The following is a 19,425-nucleotide window of genomic DNA, read 5'->3' as shown; positions in this document are numbered from 1 at the left end:
GATGTATTCCACAAATCATCAACTTTTGCACATCTGCAAAAGACTTTTATTAAATATCAGGCTAAAGGCGGAGATTATTCAGGAAATCTTTATTAAATAAATTTTTCCAGTAGATTATGTTTGTATGGAAATAGCAGCTGAGCCAATGTGTTATTTTGAGGTTTGTATTAGTTACATGTAATTTTGAAAATAGACATTTTAATGCAGTTAAATAATTACTTTAAAGCCTGAAAACTGAAAGTCAAATGAATGAAAAGCAGAAGAAGAAAGCTGATTCCCGGGTCCAGGTCCGGTCCGGTCCGGAGGTAACGTCACCCCGCTGCGGGACCAGTCCAACCTTTCAGGGAAAAGATGGCGACCAGAGTCCTTCAAAGAGTCGGCAACGGCCTGAAACACACGAAAAATGTCTTCCAGGGGAACGGACAGGTCACTGTTGTCGTAAGGTTAGACTTTTGCAAAGTCACTTTGTCAGCGAAGATGAAGAATTGTTGCACAAAACGCGTTTGCTTCGGCCGGAGTCGGCACCAATGACACAGTCCGGTATGCTAGCTAGCTAAGCTAACGCTAACGCCGCAGCGCAGTTAGCTGCAAAGTTGCTAGATTTCCGCTAATGCTAATTATTTCTTCACAGATTTGTAAAGTTGGGAACCATCGTGGGGTTTGTAAACACGACTGGGTGCTTCGTGCTTTCGTCAGAAGAGTTAAAAGTTGTTTTTGCTGTGTGCAGAAATGACTCAAAATCACAACTGAGTTTCTGTTTATGTCTCAAACTGAATTTAACTTCAAGGTCAAAATGCTCAGCGCTTCGTGTTTGGATTAGTGAGCGTCACAGTCCGTCTCTGCAGCAGGTCTGTGTCCCAAACTAAGCTAAACTATAATGTGCAAACATGTGCAAATGAAGAGATGTGATGTTTCTGTAAATGCTTGTCTGTCACAGATTTGAATGCAAGTAATAGTTGTGATCAGATCTGCTGGCAGACTTTCAAATTCCTGCTCCGTGGCAAACAAGACTCCTTCATGGAGGCTTGCTGGCACTTTAACTTTGTTACAGACTAAACACTTTCATGAGGGAAGGCTGCTCGGCCGTCTATGTGGACTGATCCCCAGTTTATCCTCAGTGCGGACAGATTATTGCCTCCCTGCATTTCTTTGCAGTTATTGGGTTTGAATAGTCAACACACATGTGTTTAATTTTTTACATGTGTTGTTTTGCAGAGATCACTCACGAGTCTGCACTGCCAATGTGTGTATTTTCCATTTACTTCAGAAGGGCTTGTTTTGCATGTTTTACACATTTGAACTGTCTTGTTACTTCCAGGCTGACACATTCACAAACTTGAAAAGACTGCAATGCAGAATCTAGCTCTACAGTCAAGAAGGGTGGAGAAGAGTAGTCACTCATTGCAACCTACCATATGCTTTAAGAAGTACAGATATTTTCAATTTGCTTGTGAATTCAGTTGTGACAGATATCAGGTTGTTTGTTCTGCTCCCACCAGTCAGAAAATGCTATTGATGGAGGCCTGACTGTAATCAGACAGCAGCTAAGAAATGTAATGTGGTGCCAGTCATCTACAGTAATAGAAAACAGTCAGCAATTTTTGTGTGCGGTCTGTTCTCTAGGACTGTAATTTCTTGGCCCACTTCTATTTGTTGTGTGGCAAACAAATTATTTTGCATCCAACTTTTGTGTTTTGCTCCACCACAGGAGCCTCGCAGGGTTTCGTGAAGATAGTTGGTTCAAGTCTCTGTTTGTCAGAAAAGTCGACCCAAGAAAAGATGCTCACTCTCATCTGCTCGCCAAGAAAGAAGACAACAATCTGTACAAAATACAGTGTATGTATTATTTAGAGCCATGGTGGTATGCTTAACAAAAAGATGTTGATTGTGTTGTTCCAAGTTTGTTTTTTGTTTTTTTAAATGGATTAAAAAAATAAAACACATTTCCGGTGAGGCTAATCTAAAATGAAATATTTTAGGTGATGGTTTTGTCAACATAAATATAGATTTGTATTCATGTTTTGTTTTGGGGTTTTTTACAGTCCACAATGTCAAGCCTGAATGCCTTGATGCTTACAATGAACTCTGGTAAGAAGACCCTCTTCCTTAGCTAACGTCATTCAGTTGTCTGATCAGTCTTTTGGAAAAATGTATTAATTAAATTAAAATTGTATCTATATTTAGCATTTTTACACAGTTGTGTGTGTTATGTTTGTATTGTCAGTGAGGACGTTTTGCCTTCCATTCATGCTGACCCTGAATACCCTTGTGAGCTTGTGGGCACCTGGAACACATGGTATGGAGACCAGGATCAGGCCGGTAAGACCATGTGTCTCAAGTGGTTACACTTTTAAATACATTCAAGTGACTAATCTCCTGGTGAACTGACTGATAGCCCTCTGAATCAGGCAGTGTAAATGAAAAATGTACAAAGACATGACTGCTAAAGCTGTTGATCAACAGAAGAATGACTGTGATAGATGGTTTTTCTGGGGGGGTCATGGACATTTCATCTCAAACTTGAAGATTTGTGTCTTTTACATTAATAAAAGTGGATACTGAACTTTAAAGTGAAAACCAGAAATTTCGAGGTGCATGGGAACCAACCTGTGATGAACATTTTTCAGTTTTCTTATATTTTATGAAAGAAAGCATCAATTGATTGTTGAAAAAAATACATGAACTGATAATCAGTTATTTAATGGCATTAAAGCCTGACTGTATTGAAATTTTTACAGGAATCAGTCACTCTTAGAATTGCATCATATTTTTGATAATGCACTACCATATGCCAAGCATACAGTCGTTTGCTGCTGCTGGCTCACACAGTGAGATTTAGAGGACTTCTGAATTATGACATTATTTCTATGAGAGTATTTCCATTTCTCTTTTCCTCAGTGACACAAACCTGCACTTTGACACCTTTTTTTTGCAGTTAATTTTAGCCTCAGGCTGTACTGCAGCTTTCCTGGCTGCTGTCCATTTTCTTTGTATGTTGACATTTGTCATTCCTCAGATGTAATCTTCTAATGTTACAGCACAGTAACCTCAATTAAGATAATCTAAAGGCCAGCATAAAGATAATATGTGCACAACATGAGGTCCTATGTTCTTTGTATTTGTTTACGTGTAATCTTGTATTAGACATAGTTCATATCTATAGCTACAAACATCTAGATATAGCTAGATATCATTTAACTGTCAAATAACCGATTGCTTCATTCAGTGGATTTTGTGCCTTGATTACTGAATTTAGCATATTATTGTTAGTCTGCTCTGGGGGGGGGTATAACATCTACTCTGTTATATCAGAGTAGATGTTTAATATATAACGAAAGTAACATTTCCACATTCTCATTTCAGTTTCATCAATTGTTATATGTGAAGATATTAAAGCAGCAATTTTTTTTTTTTTTATCCTCAGCATCCTCAGGAGATCACATGATGTGATGTCCTTATAAAAACCAAACAGAGATTCACGGTTCATATTCTGGAATTCATCATACTGGCTCTCAATAGAAAAGAATCCAACTACAATTGTTATCACAAAAGAAAGAAAAACAGACACATCAGGGTATATTTGAGAGCTGCATTATTTTTGGCTCTTCTGCTCCTTCTATTCTAGTTCACCTGTGGAGATATCGGGGAGGATACCCAGCTCTCACCGAAGTCATGAACAAACTCAGGCAGAATAAGGTAACGGGTGCTTGGATTAGTTCAGTTAACTGGAAGATGGAGGCCCGAAGGCCACCTCTTCTAGCAGTGCACCCATTAAAGTAGATCCTACCAGCATTTCCTAGTTCCTGTTTGCCTGTTTTCTTCATCTGTGAGTTTTCAGCTGTTTGGCATGATTGTAAATTTGGTACAAAACAAAAATAATTTACAGCAACTCTGTTGTATGCTGTATGTAATGTGAATGCAGTTGGCCCAGTCAAACAAAGGACATATTGTATTATTGTGTTCAATCTCCAGGATTAGAGTTCTGTTGAAGTCAGATGGATTAACATTTCACCAAAACAGACTTGAGTATATAATTTTTAAAAGACAAAGGAAAAACAAGTACAATATTTGTAAATCCGAGATACAAACTATATCAGGTGTCTTGCATACGTTAGCACAAATTATTCAAAAGAATGTTATTATGAATCACAAATAGCAAGATTAGTGAGGTAAACTGCTTTGCAAAATATTCAGATTTTTAGTTTCAATTTGTATAGTCCCCATAGTAACCGACATTCTTTACAAACTTATAAAATAATTTATTTGTTTGTGCTCCAACAAAGCTGAACACAATATCTTCCCCAAGGTGACGTTTGCGTGTTGGTCTTGAGTACTAACTGAGTCTGACCAGAGTTTTTTTTTTTTTTTTTATTATTATTATAGAGCGGGGTTAATGTTTTACTGCTGTTTGTCGTTTCTGTAGGAGTTCACGGACTACAGGAAAGAGAGGGGGAAGATGCTGCTGTCTCGTAGGAACCAGTTGCTGCTGGAGTTCAGTTTCTGGAACGAACCTGTCCCTCGTTCAGGACCCAACATCTATGAGCTCCGATCATACCAACTCAGGGTAACTCAGATTCTTACATAAAACATGAACCCGCTTCTCCGTATTATGACTGAATATGCTCTTTGATGGTTCTGACACTTTCCACATTTCCCCTCTCTTCCCTATCTCAGCCAGGGACAATGATCGAGTGGGGAAATTACTGGTAAGATTTATCTTTTTAAATCTTTCTCCTTTTTAAGTTTCTTTGGTACATGTTAGTCAGAAAGTAAGCTATTTGGAGTCATATGGAAAGTTAATCTGAGAAATTTTGAACGCTCTCTCTCTTTCTAGGACTGGTAGCACTAAAATTATATATGATTTCAAAATGTTACTACTTTAAAAGATATATATATATATCTATATATATATATAGATATATATATCTATATATAGGCCTTACAGACTCTAGCAGGTGAATATGAGTTAATGTTACTTACTGGATACAAAAAACTATGCATGACTCCCTCCAGACTAAATATATTGCATACCATTTATAAATCTCAAGCATAATTAACCTCTTTCAAAATTAACTGCTGGATTTAATATCTGAAAATCTAATTATTATGAAATAATTACCGTAATAAGAAAATATTCGCATGTAAGTGTAATAAAAATGAAAGTAATAGGATTCAAATAATTCTGAGGTTATAACAGTAACATGTTCTAATCATAAATATTTTTTTTTTGATATCTGTGAATGTAGCGACTTGGACTTAAAAACTTCACATCAATGATTTTAATCATTGCAACCTTTCAATAACAAACTGTAACATTTGCTCTTCTCTCTTGTAACACAACTGTTGTTGCTCTTCAGGGCCCGTGCTATAGAGATTCGTCAGCAGAACCATGAAGCAGTTGGAGGCTTTTTCTCACAGATAGGAAGCCTGTACCAAGTTCATCATCTATGGGGTGAGCAGTGTTTCCAGTTTGTATTGCCAATAATCTTTAAAAATATAAAATGTGTGTACAATTTACTTGCCATTTGATTTTCACTTCTCTCTCCATTTTTTTCCCACCAAGCACAACCTTTCAAAAAATGTTCCATATAAATCCATATAAATTAACATCAATTAATAAATTTTTTTGTTTGTTTGTTTTCTTTTAAGCTTACAAAGACCTTCAGTCCAGAGAAGACATCAGAAATGCAGCCTGGCAGCGTGAAGGGTGGGATGAAGTTGTTTATTACACAGGTAACCTTAACCTTTCTGTCAAAACTGAGTGATGTTAACCAACCAACCTATGAGTGGAATTATTATTATTATTATTGTTATTGTTGTTATTATTATTATTATTATTGTTATTTTTATTATTATAGTGAGGACATGAACTAAACATAATTTTATAAAATGTTGTCTATATTAACAAAAGTGAGCATATTGTATTTAATTTAAATTTAAACATGTTGAGATTTATTATGTATGTATATATTTATTATACAATCCAGGATGTATGAATAAATTATTGACAGTCGTCCCCTGATGGTCATTTTTAAATACAGTCTTTGGTTGTGGCAGAAGTATCGGAATTAAATGATTTGTGTTCTGGAAGTTACACTATGACCGAGAAACCTTTTGATCACAGTGTTGTTTCTTCATCCCACAGTCCCACTTATTCAGCACATGGAGTCCAGAATAATGATTCCCATGAAGAGTTCGCCCACAAAGTAACCACAGTCACAAGGAGAACCTCTCAACAGCCACTGCAACTATCACACTGATCTGTAGTGAGAGTAACCAAACATCAAATTGTGCACTGCCAGGGATTGTCGGCATAACATCAATACGTTTTGGTTTCTACTTCTTCTTTGGGTTTCTTTTCTCCACTTTGTTTCTGTCAAGGCCTAGACTGTCTTATTTCTGATTAGTTAAATTGATTATCAACAGAACTGTTACAACACTTATTGCGTTACTGATCCCTAAATGCACTGTATCTGGGCATAATGTCATTTGGCGCACTCCTCTTCACTGTCTCAATCATTTATAAAGAGTCAGTTTTGAAAATGCTTAATGAAATGATCTTTAAAAAAAAGACTTCAGTGTTTGAGTTTTGAGGTACCAGAAAGAGAGATGATTCAAACATTTAGCAGTTCTAGTGCTGGTCACAGGGGCTGATAATGTCTTGAGGTCTTTCATAGAAATGTGTTTCACAAGAAAACTCAGCATGACTTCTAAGCCCTATTGTACTACAAAATCAAGCAAAGTAAGTAACTGCCTCCAGTATCTCACAACAAGAACACTGCACCCATATATCCAAGAATTGAATGCACTTCTTCAAACATGATAGTGGATTGTCATTTTTACAAAGAGGAGTGACTTGTTTACAAATCGGTGTTCTATAATTGACAGTGTAGATGATTGGCAGAGATAACGACTTGTGTCATACAGCCTCAGTCAGACTCTAGCTTTAAATTTAGTAAAAGTTCGCCAAGGATTGTTCGTCCACAAAAAAAAAACAAAACACTTTGTTTACATTGCTTTGGATTATTTTGTACGCCAATAATGTCAGAGTTAAAGCTGTGTGGATGAAAAGTGTTGGACTGGTCAGAACAGGAGACTGTACTGGTGTCCACTTGTTGGGGTTTGTGTCTACTCTGTTTAACTGATCACATCTTTAGATTATTTCCTAACTTTATTTTTCACAACACTCCAGCTGTGGAGAGGGGGAGGTGATTGAAATTAGTAGAAAATGTTTTGGATTTCAGCCAAACTAGTCTGTATCAACAGTATAAACATCTAGGCACAGGCTTGTTTTCCCTATCCATATTTCAAGCAACAAATGAATGCCAAGCGGGTGATTGTGTGCCGAGATTAATGTTTATTTTTAATGGTCAGATCACAGATATATATATATATATATATATATATAGTGGGCTTTGTGACCAAGCCAGAGATATGGTCAGTGCTGTATCTGTAAATGATGTGGGATGTTCTCTATCATATGATGACAAACCGGTTGACAGGAGAGCAGTAATATCTGTGTGTTACATGTGAAATGCAGTGCTTTAATAAGATTAGTTGTACATATTGAATTAAACTTCTGATGAAAATACAGTAACAGAAGTCTAAGGGTTTTTGTGCTTATTCATATTTTGTGTAAAATAACAGATATGAAGTGGAGACTGTGTTACACATTACTCATTAGACTGCAATGTGAGTTTATATCAAATTAATTGACAATATTTTTGACAATTTATTAATGCATGCCTTTTTTTTAAACAAGATGCTCATTTGTATCTGCCTCTGACAGCTTTATTAATGTCAAACCACAATTTAGTCTGACACAGGCCCCCTCTTAACTTGTACCTTCTAAATTATTTAAAAATAAAGTATCTAGACAGTAATACAGTCTTCATACTGACTTCATACAACTGGTTATTTTGCAAAATTAACATAACCAGTAAACAAACCAAGAAGCGTAAACCTTGAATAGTGACAACTCTTTATGGTAGCAATGATTTTCTGCGCCAAAATAACTTCTTGTTAAAAACAGACTCGACATCCGAGGAGCAACGTTTCCAGAGCAGACTTGTGACGTCACCTGGCCAATCAGCGCCTGTCCGGGGTGTAACTGATGATGCCTTCAAAAGACGTCGGAAATCTGAGCACACCATTTCTTAATTCACTGATATCATTATAATGTACTTAAAATAATAAAGTCTGAATATCCATAACAACAGCAAAAACCATTTACACGATAAAAGTAAAAAAAAAATACTAAGTAATTCTTGTAATTTGTTTCAGAGATATGAGATATGAAATAAGTGCATTTCAGTGTAAAGTAAGGAGATATTCCATTCTCAGTCATCATCATCATCAACATCAGGATCAGGACATAAAATAATGTGCAGATGTGACGGTGGCCGAGAAGGCTGCCGGTGCTCTGAGTTTCTTCAGATTAAAAAGGTTTAAAAAGAATGATAATTCTGTCGTTACTCTGATACAATATACATTTCTTTCATTTTTTTTTCCTTAGGAAAGTTTTTTTTGCCACTTAGTGGCCCTAAAACTCCGTCACACAATCTAAACCTTGTCACTATATGGGAGTATCTCTCTTTTGTTGTTTCTAAAGAGGCTGATTGACTTTCAATTACACGGCCATCAGAGATGAATGTTTCATTTTAAAAAGAGTAAACCATTGCAATTTATAAAATATATGCATTACAGTTGTTCACATCTGATGTTGTTCAGAATTATGTCTTAAACAAATTTCTGTTTAAGAGTTGTCTGTTCCAAACTATAATAACTAAACAACACAAAAAAAGTTTGCCAATCACACACAGTTAATGTAAAATGTGAGTTTGACAAAATGAATGCGGAAAAGTCGGACCCCAGAGCGGGTCCGTAAAGGCAGCAGCGGAGCACGTGCCGGAGCCTTCTGGAAGCTGCTTCCTCTCTCGCGGCCGTCTGAACCGAGCGGTGCGGTCTCCTCTGAACTTTTTACTTCGCGGGCTGTGCTGCTTCGCCATGGCTGCTGTGAAAGCTCTGAACCCGAAAGCGGAGGTGGCCAGAGCCCAGGCCGCGCTGGCGGTGAACATCAGTGCCGCCCGGGGGCTCCAGGATGTGCTGAGAAGTAACCTGGGACCGAAGGGGACCATGAAGATGTGAGTGAGCGAAGCCCTTTGTGCAGCACGAGGACTCTGCTAACGCGTTAGCCGCTAACGTTAGCTTCACTCACCGGTAACATGTAGTCGCTCTGTCGCCGCCCGAACATACGTGCGTCCGAATTATGATCCTTCCTCCCCTTTACTGCCGTGGCATCCTGCACCATAAAGGCGAAATCGCAATTAACACCGCTTCGGCTCTCCGGGGCCTCCCTTTGCTGAGCAGAGGACGGGTTTCCCGGGGCACGCTGCCCTGCCCAGTCATCGTCAGGATCCGCTTGGACAGCACAGCTAGCATGCTAGCCTGAACCGGTTAGCACACGATGCTAACGCTAAACCCATCCTATTGGGCTTTTAGTTTGGGACTCGGCTAGCTGGTTGGTGGGTGATTACTGAGCAGTAACAATCTTTATTTCAGGCATAACTGCTACAAAAATAATAAAAAATAATAAACAATGTGTGTTTGTTGACCCAATTTAATATTAATTACTGCCTAAGACCCGGTGGATTATTGTCGGAAGTTAAATCAGACGAGAGCTAACAGCCATCCTGTTTATAATAGCTAACACGGTCATTTATGCACAAGGCGTGTCTGAAAACTCCTCTGACCCAACGTTAACCATCAGTATGACAGCAGTCTGCAGTGAAGCTCAGCACAGTTTGCTGTAACTCTCGTCCCTCTGTTTGCTCCACAGGCTGGTGTCCGGAGCTGGAGACATCAAGCTGACCAAAGATGGCAACGTCTTGCTACACGAGATGGTAAAGAAGTGCTCTGCTATGAAATTACTCTGCAAAAATCAGCTGTTTTCATGCCACTGCCTTCATTGTTATGTGGTGACCACACCCTTTAAACGTGTGGCGACCCCTCTAAGCCCGAGTAACTTATTACCACATAATAAAAAATTGTCATTAATGTTGGATATGGTGCTTTGAGTCAAGATTTTAGTTTATTATAAAACGACAATTTTTTTTTTTTTTTTGGGGGGCGGGGGGGGGGGTTGCTCAGCCTTTTATCGATGAAATGATTTGTGGATAATGTGATTTGTAGCTCAGGGCATCTCTTTGCAACCACTATGCTTGATTTGTGGTCTTTTGTGACATTTCCCCTCTTATGAATGACGTTTCTCCATTGATTTGCATATACACTTGGCAATAGTGCAGTTTTAATTAATTGTTACACGCTAATGCATTCCTGTCAAATGAACAATTAGTTGGATGAATGATTATGTAACTGCTTCATTGGACTCGGGGGGGGGGGGGGGGAAAGACTTGCATAGTTGTTTTGGTGCTGACTGATGTGTGTCTGAACGCTGACATTCGACTTGCTTTACATACTTGGATGGGTTTGCTTTGGATTTTAATCTTGATGAATTGATACTACACTGAAATGCCAAGTTTTGTAGCAGGTGTTGGAAAACATGCACAAAGCTTGTTCTTTTATTATAAAAATCCTTTTTCTGTTATTTTTGATTTAATTGACTGATCTATTTCTTCCTGTCTACAGCAAATTCAGCACCCAACTGCATCACTCATTGCGAAGGTTGCCACGGCACAGGACGACATCACAGGAGACGGAACAACCTCTAATGTCCTCATCATTGGCGAACTGCTAAAGCAGGCTGACCTCTACGTGTCAGAGGTAACATGGATGGCTTTGATACCTCTAATGTCATAGGGCTGCCTGGTTATCCACCCAGAAAGTGCACCAGTACTGTTCATGAGCCCATTTTAGAAACACAGGGAGGCTGATGTGACAGAAGTCCATGTCAATATGCACAATTTGCAACTTCCTTATGCAATTCCCTTCGATTTGTGTTTGCAGGGTCTTCATCCAAGAATCATTGCTGAAGGCTTTGAGGCAGCAAAAGAGAAAGCCTTAGCTGTTCTGGAGGAGTTGAAGGTGACTCGGGAAATGGACAGAGAAACACTCATCAATGTTGCACGCACTTCCCTCAGAACCAAGGTCCATGCAGAGCTGGCAGATCTGCTCACTGAGGTAACATGCAAAGAAATTCAGCTCAACATGAAAGAGTTAGGCAGTTTGGAGACGTCCTATTTTTAAGGGACCTACTGCACTAAGTTGGTCACTACTTTATGTAATTGTTGTTTTGGTGTCATGGCAACCTGTTTGTCTGTCTGCAGGCTGTAGTAGATGCTGTGCTGGCTATTGCAAAACCCAATGAACCCATTGACCTGTACATGGTGGAAATTATGGAGATGAAGCATAAGACTGACTGCGATACACAGTGAGTTTTAAGAAAGACTTAAAGCATGAGGGAATTTATCCTTTCATTGGTAGTGATACAGGAGTTTGCAGGGGTCTCAGACATGTAAGACTAGTTTATCTTTCTCAGGCTGATCAGAGGTTTGGTGTTGGATCACGGTGCCCGACATCCAGACATGAAGAAGAGAGTGGAGGATGCCTATGTGCTGACATGCAACGTGTCTTTGGAGTATGAAAAGACAGAAGTCAACTCTGGCTTCTTCTACAAGAGCGCAGGAGAGAGGGAGAAGCTTGTGGCTGCAGAAAGGAAGTTTATTGAGGATCGTGTGCAGAAGATCATTGCCCTGAAGAACAAAGTATGTCCCAATGATGATAAGGGTTTTGTCGTCATCAACCAGAAGGTACGTTTCAGAATAAATGTAATGTTGTGTTTTAACACTTAAACTATTTTAACTTATTCACAAATTAATAAAATAAAACAGTGCATTCTAGAGGTCACAGCGAGGTACTGCAAAATTATTATTATATTTATTCATTTATTTGGGTGGGGGGGTGAATTCCTCAAATTACCTTCATGTCCAACAGAAATCGGAGTAAATTTTAGCTCTTTAAGTTTCATAACTGAGTACATAATTTACATGCTGCTTTAAAAAAAAAAAGAAAGGTAATTTACACATAATCTAAACTGAGCATTTAATGATTAGTCCTACAAAATGCACAGTGAACACCCAAGGTTGCTTATGTGGCTCACCCTGGTCTTTTCTATCTGTGCTATATCAATCTGATCTGTACCTCTGCATTGGGAGAGCGCATTCCTCTCCTACATGTATTCAGCGGATCAGAATAATCTCTCGCCACTGAAACTGACATTAGAAGACAAGTGAATTAGTTGTTGAATTAATCATTCTGGGAATAAGTTTAACGTCATATCTCTTGTGTAGGGTATTGATCCGTTCTCCCTGGATGCCCTCGCCAAGGAAGGCATTGTAGCCCTGCGCAGGGCAAAGAGGAGGAACATGGAGAGGTAAGACCCCCCCCCCCCCCAGAATTATAATTGAAAACAAGGTTTTCTCTGTAATGGAAATATTGTATTATAATTGCTTATTTAAAAGTTGTGTCCACAGCCTTGTATCGAAAGAAAAATAAATATTGTGTGTATAACTTATAAGGCCCGTGAATAACTAGAGATGTTACTGGCATGCTGGTTTTTCAATCGGCTGTGGCGAGTCAAACACTGTTGGTAATCTGATCACAGCCATTGCACCTCACGTTACTTCTACCTTATTGGTTCTATTTTCATAAACCACAGACCTTCCACTGCACTAATGAAGGAGAATTACATTTTTCCACGATGTCATGCCATTTTATATTCAAATTGATTTGTTCCCTGTACAGGCTCACCCTAGCTTGCGGTGGCATTGCAATGAATTCAGTTGAGGACCTGACTCCTGAGTGTTTGGGACATGCTGGGTTGGTTTATGAACATACACTGGTCAGTATGTCTTGCTCTCTTAGTGTCTCTTTCCTTCTTCTTCTTTTTTTAAACCTATTTTATGTTTAACATGTTGATTGTCCACATTCCTTTCTACAGGGAGAGGAAAAGTACACATTCATCGAAAAATGTGGGAACCCTCGCTCAGTTACCCTGCTGGTGAAGGGACCCAACAAACACACCCTCACACAGATCAAAGATGCTGTAAGAGATGGTCTGCGGGCGGTCAAGAACGCCATAGAAGATGGTAAGACATGAATAAACTCAAAGCTTACTAGTCTATAAATTTAATGTAATTAAGAAAAGAGACGTTAGCTTTCTTGTGCAAAGCATTTTCAGGGATTAGTCGTGTTCTTTAGCTTAATTCAACCAAGCTTTGCTCATGGGGCAAATACGTCTAGTCATTTCTCTTTATTCTACTTATCATGGAACTAACATCTGAAATAAAAATAAATTCATCCTCACCACTTTTTGTAAAATCCAGTTGGTTTCTTTTGCACAGAGAACACCCAAGGATGTCAAAATGACACTCCCTGGTCTCCTATGTCTGTGCTACATTGATTCTGATCTTTTCCTCTGCATTAGGAGAATTTCAGTCTCTCCTACATGTATTCAGTTGATCAGAACAAACTCCCCTTGTTCCTAAAATCAGCAATTCTCTTTGGTTTAAAGCCACTGCACTTGCTGTGCTGAGATGAGTCAGACTTGCGTTTTGAGTATCCCCTTTTATCTGTCTCTTCAGGTAGTGTGGTGTCGGGAGCAGGTGCATTTGAGGTGGCTGTGGCAGATGCTCTGGTAAAACACAAACCTAATGTGAAAGGCAGGGCCCAGCTGGGAGTCCAAGCTTTTGCAGATGCTCTCCTCGTCATCCCGAAGGCAAGCGGTTTTTGTCTTCTCTTTGCCTTATACTTGCTTCTCTGTTGTTCTGCTGAAAGTAATACCAATTTCTGGTCCTCCTACACAAAACTGTATCATAAAAGCTCTGCTTATTTCAGTCGTTTGCCTTCCTTTGTAGGTGTTGGCCCAGAACTCAGGTTATGACCCACAGGAGACTGTGCTGAAGCTGCAGACAGAGTACAAAGAGTCTGGTCAGCTCGTTGGAGTTGATCTCAGCACAGGTCAGAACTTCACAACGTTAACAGTTTCAAAACCTGAAATACATCACATACCCCCCCCCCCTTAAACACAACCTTTTAAAAAATATCAGTTTTATTTTTTCCCTCTCTCAGGGGAACCCATGGTGGCAGGAGATGCAGGTGTATGGGACAATTACAGTGTCAAGAAACAGCTTCTCCATTCATGGTGAGATTTATATTTTATTTTTTAACAATGTTTTATTTTGTGTTTATTCTGGTACTCATCATCTCTTCTTTGCAGTACGGTGATCGCCAGCAACATTTTGCTGGTGGATGAGATCATGCGGGCCGGAATGTCTTCTCTCAAAGGTTAAAGGTCAAGTGAAGGAGCTGCAGCTCTTATCATACTGACAGGGATAGTTGTTTACCTCGATGGTTCAGTCAACATGTTCCCTCTCTTGGCACACTGAAGCATCCCGGTCTGATGGACAGCTGCCCGAAATCATCACGGCATACATCCCAACGTCCAACAGAAACCATTGTTATGGTTGTCACAGCTTTTTTTTTTTTCCATGGATTTGTCAACGTCTCTCTCTGATTGGTTTATTTATGAGATTTTGTTAAAAGCACTGACCTCTGCCACCCAGTTTTGTTTCTTCCCATTAAAGGTTTTCTTGGCTCCTAGTTGGTTGGTTGTTTTACTATAAAGAGTGAATGGATCAAAAATACATTAAATGGAAGAAAGCATGTATGTATGTTATGAACTGCATCTACGCTGAAATACTAACACTCAAATGATTTATATAAAACAAGTACATTTACAGAAGTGCAGTCTTTTTGGCATGAGTTTTTCAGTTTTCAACTTTTTGAAATACATTTCAAAGAAAAGTAACGTTTTTACTCCATCGAACATTTTGAGTTGTAGCTTGAATATAGATGCTAACTTAAAACTAGAATATGCAGTACAAATTATTGAATGTACCTTTGATTAGATCAGGATGTTGGTCTTTACCTGGTCTCCACCAGGTGTCATATGATTTGCAGACTGAACACAAAAGAATTTGGTCCTGTGTCATTTTACTTTTGTTTGTTTTGTTTTAAAACTTTTTTTTTTAATCTTCTGAATAAGTCACCACTCCACTTTATGTTTCGTACAAAATTTTACTCCAGTGCTCTTGTTTACTTAAATCACGGTTTTCCAATAGTGTATAAAAGTGATTAAAGACATCACACCAGGTGGCTAATATTACCTGATAGAGATTTTCACAAATTAAAATTTTTGTATACTGTGGAGTATCCTGTGGGCATAAAGTAGCACATATTTAAGTGATCCTTCACGTCTAGAAACACAGTTAATCTTTTTTAACACAGTTAAACTTCATATTCCTGTATTGCACTTTTAGAGGAAAAAAGCGGAACCTTTTATCAGTTGACACGGAACCTGATTGTCGTTACACCTTCCTCCGTTGCCACCGTGTAAAGCGTCCGACTGCTCCTACGCCTTAAATTGAAGTTTGCGGGTCCTGTAGCCAAGTCTGCAACTGTTATGAGTAAAAAATATACCAAACTGCATCCATCATATATTTATATCTAAGTGCGTTATGTCAAACAGTTTTGTAAAGAAAAAATGAAAGTAATAATCGTGGCCTGGATTTCTGCCGTGTTTTTACTGGCAGTAGCAGGTAAGACCTCAGTCCCATTTCATTTCTGAACACAACGAAACTATGTACAACTATAAATCAACATGATCTGGACGACCTTTTTCTGATTCCAGCAGCAGATGAGATGTTGAATATACCCGGAGGGAAGATGTTGATGGGAACCAGAGCAGCTGATGGTAGAGATGGAGAGTCCCACACCAAGGAGGTGACACTGGACCCCTTCAAAATGGACAAATATCCCGTCACCAATGCTGATTTCAGGTAACAAACCTCAGCAGCCCTCAGCTAGGTGGATGTACATGGTGGGTAAAGAGTTAAAGCCCACTGGCTTCACTCTCGTTCTCCACAGAGACTTTGTGAGGGCGCAGAAGTACAAAACTGAAGCTGAGACTTTTGGCTGGAGCTTTGTGTTTCAAGACTTTGTGTCCGAGGAGCTGAAGCGCAAAGTCACACAGAAAATTGAGGTATAAGGATGTTTATGTTATTTGTTGTAATAAAAGAGTAAGGCTGGAAAAATACACAGTAGTCACTCATATACCAAACAGAATGCATTTATTTTAACTGACTTCTGACACTTGAATACAGCATATTAAATTTTATACTATATTAAAATGTCAAGCCTTTACATTTAATTTAAGTGGGTTACATCACATAATAAAATCAACCTCCCATATTGTCCAAAACTATCAAAAGCCCGGCATTGCAGATAACCCTCACTTAACCCATTGTTTCCCCCCCAGTCTGCTCCCTGGTGGTTGCCTGTAGAGCGGGTTTTTTGGAGACAGGTAAGGTTTTATCTTGTGCCTTTTGGATTTCCATATTTTTCCATCCTCTTCTGTAATCCTTCGTTCTCGCAACATCACCGGCGTTCACATTTCAACGCTCTGCTGTCCAGCCTGCAGGACCGGGTTCGGGCATCCGGGAGCACCTGGACTTCCCAGTGGTCCAGGTGAGCTGGAACGATGCTCAGGCTTTCTGCCAGTGGAAGGGCAAGAGGCTGCCCACAGAAGAGGAATGGGAATGGGCAGCACGTGGTGGGCTGCAAGGTACACTCACTGTTTGACCCTCAAACCTTAGAATACACATTGGAGTCCAGACGTCTCGAACCATTTTCAATTCAGTTTTGAACTATTTTGACTGCTTGTGTTGGCTTACATGTATTTGTCACTCCTCTGAATTGCAAAGAAGTACAATTTTAGTTAGTAGGATATGCAGAAAAGACACGAGAGGTGTCTTCATGAATCAAAGATGATGAGAAACTCTTTTTCATGATTATTAGCTGACTAATTGTCTTTGTGTCTCATATCTGCGTCTTGGATTTCAGGTCGGACGTATCCATGGGGAAATAAGTTCCAGCCCAACAGAACTAACCTGTGGCAGGTCAGTCTACTGTAGTTGTCCATGTAGCATTAGCATTAGCACTGTATGGAGTCCTAATACGATGCTGTCACCAGACCAGTACTGAATTTTTATTTAAGAAACACTGATAGTTTTGCACCCATGTCTGTGGAAAGTATGATCTGCAGCGTTTCATTCCCAGCTTCTGTTAAGTCTTTTTTGCCTCTCTGCCTGACACTACAGGCGTCAGCAAAGAAAACATAAAGACTAATGATGTGAACAGCAGGCCTTCAGCGAGGAGCAAACACCATTTGGCTTTGCAGCAGGACTGGACAGGGTTAATGATTCTCACAGAGCAGTGACATCTCTGCAACACAGAGAATAACCACAGTTTAGGTTTGATAGTTAATTAGCAAACTTTCTTTCAGCTTTCACCTTGTTGTATTTTATTTATAGTGTGCCAATTAGATTTTGGAATTCATTCAGAAGTATTCAATTTAGCCACTAGCCATCAATAAATAGGTTTTTCTGTGTGTTGTAGGGATCATTTCCAGACAGAGACACCGCAGAGGATGGATTCCATGGAACCTCTCCAGTCACGGCATTTCCTCCTCAGAACAGCTATGGTAAGTGACCACTGAGTAGATACTGTACCATTACATCTGTTAGTACCTCAGACTATCTTTGGGTTGAATATGCTTCTGTAACGTCTGATCCTTTGTTCCAGCGTTATGCACTCTCTGTACTAAAAAGACATGTTTTTCATCAGCTTTTTAATATTAAAGGAACAGTCTTGGTTCTTCCTGCAGGGCTCTATGACATGATGGGAAACACGTGGGAATGGACATCCACGCCTTTTCCTGGAACACAGCCAATGTATGTGCTGCGTGGCGCCTCCTGGATCGACACGGTAGATGGTTCAGCCAATCATAAGGCTCGAGTCACAACCAGGTTGGTAAAGCAACTAAAAAAAACAGACTTCTCTGACTCCACAGATCAATTTTACAGCAGTCCTGACTGACGGTTATGATTGTGTGTCCTGCAGAATGGGCAACACTCCTGACTCTGCCTCTGATAACCTGGGATTCAGGTGTGCTGCCAACACTGGACACAAACAAGGGAAGGAAAAAAACAAAACAGAGTTTTAGCAACAAACTGGATATTTACAGACGAACAAGAATATCAACAACAGAAATGATCATTTCACCCTGGTGGCAATTTCAGTCAGGTGATATTAATGGATGGACTATTATTAATAAGGATCAGAAAGGAACAGGGGACCAATGAAATAATCATGATTGATATTAGTGATTGATGAATGATGGTTGAAACTGGAAGGCACAAATGTTGGAACAAATTGTATTTCTCCTGTGGAGAACTTACTTTTTTCTTTTTTTTTTATGAATTTGATAAGTAAAAAACACAAACACGCATACACACTAATGAATAAATAATAATAACAACAAAAAAATGAAGCAGATTCTTAGTTTTTTGTCAAAAAACTGAAAATCCTTTGTGGACTATTTAACAGGGATTACCGAGGACACAATAACTTCATTGACTGAGCGGAAAGATTAAGACAGCGAGTGATGTCAACACTGGTGTCCTTTCTTCCACATCCTGGGATCTTGTCTTTGTTGGGACTTTTATGTGACTGGAGTGTAAATTGGTTTATTGTGTTAGTGAGAGGCTCCCCAGTTTGTTTACTTTCTCATCACAAGTGTCCTGCTGCGTGGTTGTTGGGTCTGAGACTGTTGAGCAGCACGGTTCAACAGTTTTGAAGTAAAAAGTAACTGTCAAGCCAAATATTCTTTATGTCCTAAAGAAGTTATCTCAACGATCAGACACAAGTGGTGAGTGAGAATTATCAGTGGCACAGAATGTTTTTTTATTGTCACACAATTTCATATGACAGCCTGTTTATTGTGACAGCAAAACATTCGGACAGTGTTCCAGGTTATATGAAACTATTCATATCAGTCCTGCAGTTCTCTTTCCTCCACTGCATCTGAACATCCTGTTTTCCCTGCACAGGTCCACAGTTTGTCTGGCACCCATGTAGAGTTTCTCTACAAATGTAGTCTAATAATGTCTGATAGTCTGAACCTGGAGCTAAAAGACTAGCAAACGCGACCTTTAGGAAAAAATCTTTGTATTTGGAGTTCAGCACCTCTTGGAACCTCAGACACATTTAACAGCTAACCTTAAAAGCTCACTTGATAAACATGAGAAAATGTCTTTATCAACATGACATAAATCCTTAAACATGAAAGAAACACAAGACAATATAAAAAGACTTAATAGGATTGATCTGTGAAATTAAATAGATGATTAAATATAAGCTTGAATGGAATCAGAAAACAGCAGAACGAATTCTTTATCTGAGTAATATAGAATAACTTGGTTTACAGTTTATTTGAACAAATTTTGTTGATACACTTGCGGAGATCTGTCTGCATCTGTCCTGCTCCAGGCTGTTTGGACACAAAAC

General features: G+C 39.2%; 3 protein-coding genes and 2 non-coding genes across 7 annotated transcripts; all 5 read left to right on the top strand.

Annotated features, from left to right (window-relative positions):
- Positions 1-313: 313 nt before the first annotated feature.
- Positions 314-7,055, top strand: LOC115054692 (protein NipSnap homolog 2-like). The gene is made up of 10 exons (XM_029520018.1): positions 314-443; positions 1,709-1,836; positions 2,043-2,088; positions 2,225-2,319; positions 3,626-3,696; positions 4,424-4,564; positions 4,675-4,706; positions 5,358-5,452; positions 5,650-5,733; positions 6,146-7,055. The coding sequence occupies exons 1-10, from the start codon at positions 352-354 to the stop codon at positions 6,208-6,210; spliced, it is 849 nt and encodes a 282-aa protein (XP_029375878.1). The 5' UTR covers positions 314-351; the 3' UTR covers positions 6,211-7,055.
- Positions 7,056-8,916: 1,861 nt separating this feature from the next.
- On the top strand, positions 8,917-14,619 carry cct6a (chaperonin containing TCP1, subunit 6A (zeta 1)). 2 transcript variants are annotated; one of them, XM_029519729.1, is made up of 13 exons: positions 8,918-9,143; positions 9,839-9,902; positions 10,648-10,782; positions 10,966-11,139; positions 11,286-11,389; positions 11,498-11,768; positions 12,309-12,391; positions 12,763-12,859; positions 12,959-13,106; positions 13,602-13,735; positions 13,875-13,977; positions 14,089-14,161; positions 14,237-14,619. In XM_029519729.1, exons 1-13 carry the CDS (start codon positions 9,007-9,009, stop codon positions 14,307-14,309), a joined length of 1,596 nt encoding a protein of 531 aa, XP_029375589.1. In that variant the 5' UTR covers positions 8,918-9,006; the 3' UTR covers positions 14,310-14,619. The 2 variants fall into 2 exon arrangements, with proteins under 2 accessions (XP_029375590.1, XP_029375589.1); XM_029519730.1 differs by lacking the exon at positions 10,648-10,782 and having other exon boundaries at positions 8,917-9,143.
- LOC115054832 (small nucleolar RNA SNORA22) lies at positions 12,081-12,216 on the top strand. The gene has a single exon (XR_003841639.1). It is a non-coding gene; the product is annotated as a small nucleolar RNA SNORA22 (small nucleolar RNA).
- LOC115054825 (small nucleolar RNA SNORA22) lies at positions 13,354-13,490 on the top strand. Its single transcript, XR_003841632.1, has one exon. It is a non-coding gene; the product is annotated as a small nucleolar RNA SNORA22 (small nucleolar RNA).
- Positions 14,620-15,420: 801 nt separating the features above from the next.
- On the top strand, positions 15,421-18,352 carry sumf2 (sulfatase modifying factor 2). 2 transcript variants are annotated; one of them, XM_029519735.1, is made up of 9 exons: positions 15,421-15,617; positions 15,713-15,857; positions 15,946-16,060; positions 16,337-16,381; positions 16,492-16,642; positions 16,921-16,976; positions 17,476-17,560; positions 17,744-17,885; positions 17,980-18,352. In XM_029519735.1, exons 1-9 carry the CDS (start codon positions 15,563-15,565, stop codon positions 18,080-18,082), a joined length of 897 nt encoding a protein of 298 aa, XP_029375595.1. In that variant the 5' UTR covers positions 15,421-15,562; the 3' UTR covers positions 18,083-18,352. The 2 variants fall into 2 exon arrangements, with proteins under 2 accessions (XP_029375595.1, XP_029375594.1); XM_029519734.1 differs by having other exon boundaries at positions 15,710-15,857.
- Positions 18,353-19,425: the final 1,073 nt, after the last annotated feature.

Source organism: Echeneis naucrates, chromosome 14, assembly GCF_900963305.1.
Source record: "Echeneis naucrates chromosome 14, fEcheNa1.1, whole genome shotgun sequence".
NCBI lineage: Eukaryota > Metazoa > Chordata > Actinopteri > Carangiformes > Echeneidae > Echeneis > Echeneis naucrates.
The sequence above is the reverse complement of the archived record's forward strand: the minus strand, read 5'-3'. Positions and strand labels throughout refer to the sequence as shown.